Here is a 7,306-nt window from a genome sequence, read left to right as displayed (position 1 = left end):
CCATCTTTATATTAGCTAATTTCTGTAACAGCACACAAGTCACAGAGTGACTTTTATATGACCCAAAGATCGTGGAATGCTAAACTTTAGGACGTGGAGACCTTCATAGTCCTGTTGTCATTATGACTGAAGCTGCTGTTCCAAGTCTCCAAAATACAAAGTATTTTAGAGTAGTCATTAAGGACAATATTGTAGTAATAGCTTTCCAAATGACTTCTCATGTCATAGGTGCTAGTTCCTTCTGTACGTGTAGAGTTATTTAGTCACTTCCTTTGTGCCTTTTGGGATAATCTGTAGTTCATTTGGCCCCTTGAGCACACTTCTCATCCTCCTCCTTCAGGTCCCTAAACATAAGTGTTGAGTCTTTAACCACCTAAGTAAGATGTTTCTCTTACAGCCCAGACTGAAGGGTGGGCAGTGGCCTAAGGGACCTCGGGGTGAGGAATCACAGTTTCATTTCCAGACTCATAAGTCTTTCTAAGCTTTCCCAAATGCTCAAAGGTTCACCTCAGAATTCTGCTGAAGGTTAAACAGTTGGTATGGGGATTGTCACAACTAAAACCAAATGGCTCTTGGGGCCAAGATAAGAACTCAGGAACTTCCCTGTGTTAATTCAGAGTCATAGACCACCACCCACAACATGTATCATTCTACTAGGCTTTCTTTCAGCGACTACTTAATGGGAGGAGTGTTTCTCTCAACTCTGCATTTCCCAAACAGAGCTATTAATCAGACCCATCTCCACATCCACTGTGAGTGAGACAGGCATAGTTCAGGCCCTCAGGCTTGCCAGGAGGGCAGTAAGCCACTTGTTTTTCTTGGCAGATGTCTTTGTCTGCATGTGATTCCTTCTCTTCTTTCCTCAGACAAGATTCAGATGCCTTGGAGCTTAGAGGACCCTCAGAATTTGCTTCACCTTGTCTGCATTCCGTAGCCAGTACCACATAGTTTAACCCTTCTTGGTTCTTGGTTTCCAGTAAAGCAGTTGACATAACGTCATCTGAATTCAAACAAATCATATGACCATCTTCATCTGTGAAAAAAAATACAAAAGTTATTCTAGCATCTGTTTGGTTTCCTTTATCTGTACTATCCAGGCTGTATGAGAATTAGAACAACACCAGCCTTACCCATTGGTTCAGCAAATATTTATGATGACCACTAAGGGAACACAAAAGTCCAAGACATGTTCCCTGTCCTTGACGCTACTGCGGTGTAGTAGGAAAGCAGAAATAGTACCATGGAAGGTCATGTGTGCGTATATAAGAAAGGAATACATAAAGTGATGAGAGCACAGAAGTGATTAACTCTGCCATAACAGGTGAAACAGGTCATGGTCTTTGTGACAGGAATTAAGTGGCCCTAGGGTTGCCCTTTTTGTGTGAAGTGCTTACCCTTTCATCTTGCCACATCAGCTAAAATACCTACCTTTAAAGATGTATTTCTTTAGATAAAGTAATTTAATCATTTATTAAGCTAATATCTATTGCATGCCTACTGCACACCAGGCTGTGTCCTAGGTATTGATGATACAGCAGTGAGCAAAACACATTTGTTGCTATTTGGGGTTTACATTCTAATGGGGAGAGACAGACAATAAGCTAGTGCAAAACTAGATTTATGTCGGGTGGTGATAAGCACTGATATGAAATATAATAATAATAATTGTTATTAATACTTACAGAGTACTTTCTATGTACCAGGCACTGTTCTAAGTGAAATGCATATATTAACTCATTCTCCTGTTAAGTCAGTACTGGCACTATCTCCATTTAACAGATGAGGAAATTGAGGACAGAGGAGTTCAACAGTTTTCCCAAGGTCACACGACTAGAATTTGAACCTACAGTCTGTGTCCTCATGTTCACCTCCCTGAGGGGAGAGTGGAGCTGCCGTGCTGTGTGACAAGAAGGTGGTGGGCAGTGTGCCCTGCAGGAGTCCTTGAGAGGCACTGACTCCAGACACACATGTTTGTGAGGTGGGCCTGGCAATAGAAAGATGGGCAGCCAGAGGGTAGTTTGACCTTCTTCACAATTGTGCTCATATTATTTTGTCTTTCTCTACTTAGAAGCTGACCTTCTTACTTAGAAAAATATAAGAATTCTTGTTGAAACCTAATCGCAGGGTTTCTGAAACATTCCGCAAAATTCTAGGGAGTCAACAAGATAAATATGCAAATGTATATTGTGGGAATTATTTGCTTTTTAACAATGCTTTCCAATCTCTGGGTGTTACTACCTGGATGAAAAATTTACAGTCGGAAATATTGCTGTCCTTTCATACAGCATCACGTTTTACTAATCAGAAACATTCCAGTCAGTAGATGCAGGTCCTTCCCTTTCTCCTCCTCCTACTTCCAGCACAAGAACATCCAAATGTGTGGGTGAGGCCTGCCGGGCTGCCAAGCTTCTGTGCTTGGCCCTGACCTACACCCAGGCTGGATTTATTTAAATTGAAATATGGGGAAAATTTAAATAATTTCAAAGGACTAAGGGAAGCACCATTGCATCTATTACTCCCTGATGGAATTTAACGGATCTACCTATGACCAAGTTCCAAGCCTGAACTACAAAGCCTATTTTATTAAAGAAGCATGTGAATCACTGTCCTTGCTCTGTCTTCTTAGGTGTTTATTTCATTTTCAGACACTCCCCCACTGCTGAAGAACAAGAAGCCCGAGCTACAGGCTCACAGGTTCTTGGGCATCACCCCATGTTCCTCTTCACTGTTCAAACATCATCCTAGTATATTTCAAGCCACACAAATAGTCAGATAGTGTTGTAAAATATCTCCCCCACAGAAATAAGTTTATCAGATGTCAGGTTTGGTTAGTGCCTAAGTGCTGAATATCTATGGAAGGATCCAACTGTTATGCTTATTGTCAATATGTACTTATAGCCATTGAGAAACTCATAAGAATAACTTGCTGTGCGTGATAATAGCAATAGAAAATATCAAAAAGTGATAGCAAGAAATAGGATATTTAACTTTAAATTGCCCGGCAGCCCAGATTACTGAGGAAACTAGGATGATATTCCTGAAGGGCTTAAAGAAATCAGGCTAAAGGAGTTTAGAATTTCAACAAAAATGTACACCTACAATATAGGTAGGTCTAGCTACTCATGTTATCAGCTGCTTCACTGCCATACATTTAGTCCATTAAATAGCATAGTGGAAAACTTTCTACTGAAACATGATTTAATTTTTTGCCTATATTGAGTTATTTGGAAAAAAATCTTTTACATAAGGCAAATAAATTCTTTTTACAAATTCGGGTACAACATGTCAAAGAAAAATCATTAGCTAACTATTCCATTTGTTCATAGTACTTAGGGCAATATTTAGTAACTTGACCCTGGCAAGCTTTCAGCAATTAGTACATTTTCTTATTGCATAATTATGAGAGATGGGGCGGGTTGTTTATTTTGGTTTAAAAACTACTGTATGGAAAACCTGCAGGTCCTTAAAGCAGAGAGAGATCCTGAGCAAAGATGGCATGCACTTGGCAACCCTTGGTTTAAGAGGGAAATATTAAAATAAAGACTTCCAAGTAAGACAGGATATTTACAGACAAGACATATGCTGGCTGACTGGCTATGTTTAGAACAGCAGAAGAGCATTTAGATTTGTTTCCTGTGGAACTCTCTGGGACTGATGAGGTGATGTTTACACAAATGTTTGGATGAAGTCACTGGGATATTTTTACTAGATCCCCAGATATGTTACTAATCTTCTCTCTCTATCCCCTCTCCACCCCATTAGGTCAGTAGGACCATAGCATAGGCATGGTATTATTGCTCCCTGAAATCCTAATGCCTTTTTTTTTTTTTTTTTTTTCAAAAAAGTCCTCCCAGTGGCTTTCCTCTCTTCTTACATACCTCCGACAATAACAAAGAAGACTTCTTACAGTTTTGTTAAATATGCCCACCAGTCTGCAAAGCAGCAAACTATTATTAAATGCATTCTCTTTTACTTAAAAGGTAATTAAGTTTAGGCTTGCCTTGAAGAGACTGTTCCATGATTTCTATCCTTTGCAAATATGCAAACTCTGCTTTTCATTCTATTTCTTCTCTCTTCTCTAACACTTTTTTTTTTTTTTTATGTGGTACGCGGGCCTATCACTGCTGTGGCCTCTCCCGTTGCGGAGCACAGGCTCCGGACGCACAGGCTCAGCGGCCATGGCTCACGGGCCCAGCCGCTCCGCGGCATGTGAGATCTTCCCGGACCGGGGAACGAACCCGTGTCCCCCACATCGGCAGGCGGACTCTCAACCACTGTGCCACCAGGGAAGCCCTTCTCTGCCACTTTTGTTCAGTCACATCGAATTATCAAAATTTTTGGTGACCCCCGTATCTCTTTCTATTCCTTATCATCAGGATTTACATTCATTGTAAATCTCAGAATGTGAATTTCTCTTGTACCAAAATTGTATATCTGTCACGGCACAGAGCTACTTGTTTCCATCTAAATTATCAGAGTTTGATTATATTCCCTGTTAACCTCTTCCTGCCTCCTTATTCTGCCTCATTATGTCTGCTTCTCTATTTTTTTAATATTATTTAGAATTTTAATTCAGTCTTTCAACAACTTAGCACCTAAATAAATCAGCATACCAAAGAAAACAAAGTGGGGAGAGTGTGGGAGCAGTTTTCTAACCATAGCCACGTCTCTGTGAAGGATGAGAGCAAAGGCTCTAGAATAGAGTCCTACTCCAGCCCCATTCAGCAGGATGACCATGGGCAAGTTACTAACCTCAATCTTTTCAGCTGTAAAATGGTAATATTATAATGCCCACTTCATAGGGCTATTGTGAGGATTTAATGAGTTAAATTTATATAGCACAAGTGATATATAAAAAAGTGCTAAAATAAACTTAACTAATACTGCAATTAAAAGCCATTCACAAAAAGAGTTTTGTTCTCTATATGTACTGTTACCTCGGTCTCATAGATGAACTAGGTAATGCTACATGGTGAAAGGATTTTCTTAAGGGTTCATGGAGACTTCTGGTAGACCCTAAGGTAAAACTAAGTTCTCAGGCCCTCTAACACCCATTATGACAGCCTCTGTAATTTTTATATAAAATGTCTGTACTCATTAGAAGGAAAGGCTTCCGTGAGCGAGGAGTTGAATTTTAAAATATAACATAAGTCAACTGTAAATTCCTCGCAACCCTATGGAACTCTTTATCTCTGCAGCATTTGACCACTCTCAAGTCTGTGAGCCTCTCTCCTTTGGATTTCCATGACAGCCTTCCTCTTCCCTTTCTGACTTCTCCTATCAGTGCCCATCATCTTTCTTTGTCAGTCCCTCATATATTGGCCGTTTTCTGGGTCCCATCCACTGTTTACTTCTCTTCTAATTCTATACACTTTAATTGAATAACCTCAATTACACCCTTGACTTCAACTACCTGTATTTCCAACTGAATACTGGGCTTCTTCATTTCTCCCACATTCAGCTCAAACCAAACATGCGTAAAGCTGTTCCTCCTCCTGTGCCCCCACCTTTGGGAAAAGCATGGCTTTGCACCTAGTTTCTCAAATCACTGGGATTCACCATCGTCTCCTCTCTTCTTCACCCAATTAGATGCCAAATCCTCTAGCATCTACCCCCGTGGTAAGTCTGGTTTCCATATCCTTCTTTCTATACCTGTCACCATTCATTATTTCAGCTTTCATTAATTTTCATTTCTTATGTGATTAGTGTGACCACCGTTCCTCCAGTTTCATCACTTGCCATTTCCCACCGTCAAGTGTGATAAACTACCTGCAGTTCTGTGAACCCCCATTCTCTATTATTCCCTGACTTTCTACATACTGCTCCTTTTATCCTGAGATACCTTCTTCTCACCCCTCTGCAGGACTCAGTTTAGGATTAACCTCTCAGTGGCTTTTATTGACTCTCCCTCTGCCATACAGTGTAGGTTTGGCATGCTGCCGCAGGACTCCCACAGAACATGAATTCCCTCTCAATGGCAACAGAATGCCTCCTGGCTTCTGGAAGAAGATGTAGTTTAAAATCATCTGCTCACCAAATCTTCGAAAATAAGCTCATTTGTTAAAAAAAAGAAAAATGGTGGAGAACTGACCAGAGAATCTACATCTCACTCATTCCTCTAGACTACCAGCCAGTGTGTATGTATACAAACATACACAAATGAACATATCTGTAAATGGTTGTATATGCATATAAAATATCTGGAAGTATATAATCAAATCACAAACAATGGCTAGCACGGGGAGTAAGGACAGGGAAGAAGTAAGAGACTAACTTTTTACACTGCTTAGATACTTTTATATGTTTTTTAAACAATAAACATAAATTACTTCTCTAATAAAGATCTTTAAATACAGTTATAAAAATAATATAGCAAGAACTATTACAGAGATTAATTACTAGGAAAGTTAGAAGAAAAATCGGAAAGGATCAGGAGTCACTTTTTTGATTGATTGTAAAATAACATAAAAATTCTTTTTTAAACCTTTAAGAAGATGATTGTGTTTCATTTTATAAAGGCCACAAAAATGATATTCACAAGAAAATCTGAATCAGAGGCTTAGTAGTTAAGCTTTGCCTTCTAGAGATCAGAGCAGTGACTTAGTAAGGAAATCATGCTTTCAGTGCCCAGTAAGCAAAACCACGTTCTGCTTGCCTTTCAAACATCTCTGCAATCAACTCAACCCACTTACTGCCATTCATCTACCTCAGGAACAAAAGATTTCATTTTACATATTGGCAAACCACCCCAGATTGTTGTTCCTCTAAAGTTTCCATATGTGAAGTTACAACCAATAAGAACCAGGCCAAGCAGGGGCAGATTCACATGGCTTGAGCAAAACAGTATTATTCAGTAGCGGACTGGTGACACTCACCTTTCCTGTGGATAGAGACACAGTCCTATGACAAGGACAACTTTTAAAATCACCAGTAGAAGAACAGCTCACTACTAAACATTACATACGAGATTAAAGAAACTGACTCTATAGTTTCTCAAGGGAAAGAAATACTCTTGCCTCTTTTTTTTCTTTAAAGCATCCCAATAGTACACATTAAATTCAGGTGCTTACCACTATACTAGGCCTTGCACAAAAGTCAACAGGTATCTGTTGAAATAACTTTTTAAATTTTCCCAAAAATTCATTCAAAGGAATACATTAAGCAAACGTTTAGAAAATGAGAAGGATTTTATTGTATGCAGAACGGCTTATAGATACGTTTTTTCTTAACCTGGGTGATCGTCACACAGTCAGGTATACGTATAGAACCCTCCAGAAAAATGGGGTTGCCTTGCAGTTATAACTTG

The 7,306-nt window shown here is 39.5% G+C and overlaps 1 protein-coding gene across 1 annotated transcript in view; it reads right to left on the bottom strand.

Moving 5' to 3' along the window:
• ROS1 (ROS proto-oncogene 1, receptor tyrosine kinase) overlaps positions 1 to 7,306 on the bottom strand; it is a 113,392-nt gene continuing 106,086 nt past the window's right edge. Inside the window, 1 exon segment of the mRNA XM_032650615.1 lies at positions 1 to 1,033. Within this exon segment, the coding sequence (XP_032506506.1) occupies positions 726 to 1,033 (308 nt within the window). The 3' untranslated portion in view covers positions 1 to 725.

This window comes from Phocoena sinus, chromosome 12 (assembly GCF_008692025.1).
Source record: "Phocoena sinus isolate mPhoSin1 chromosome 12, mPhoSin1.pri, whole genome shotgun sequence".
NCBI lineage: Eukaryota > Metazoa > Chordata > Mammalia > Artiodactyla > Phocoenidae > Phocoena > Phocoena sinus.
This window is presented reverse-complemented; position numbering and strand designations above follow the sequence as displayed.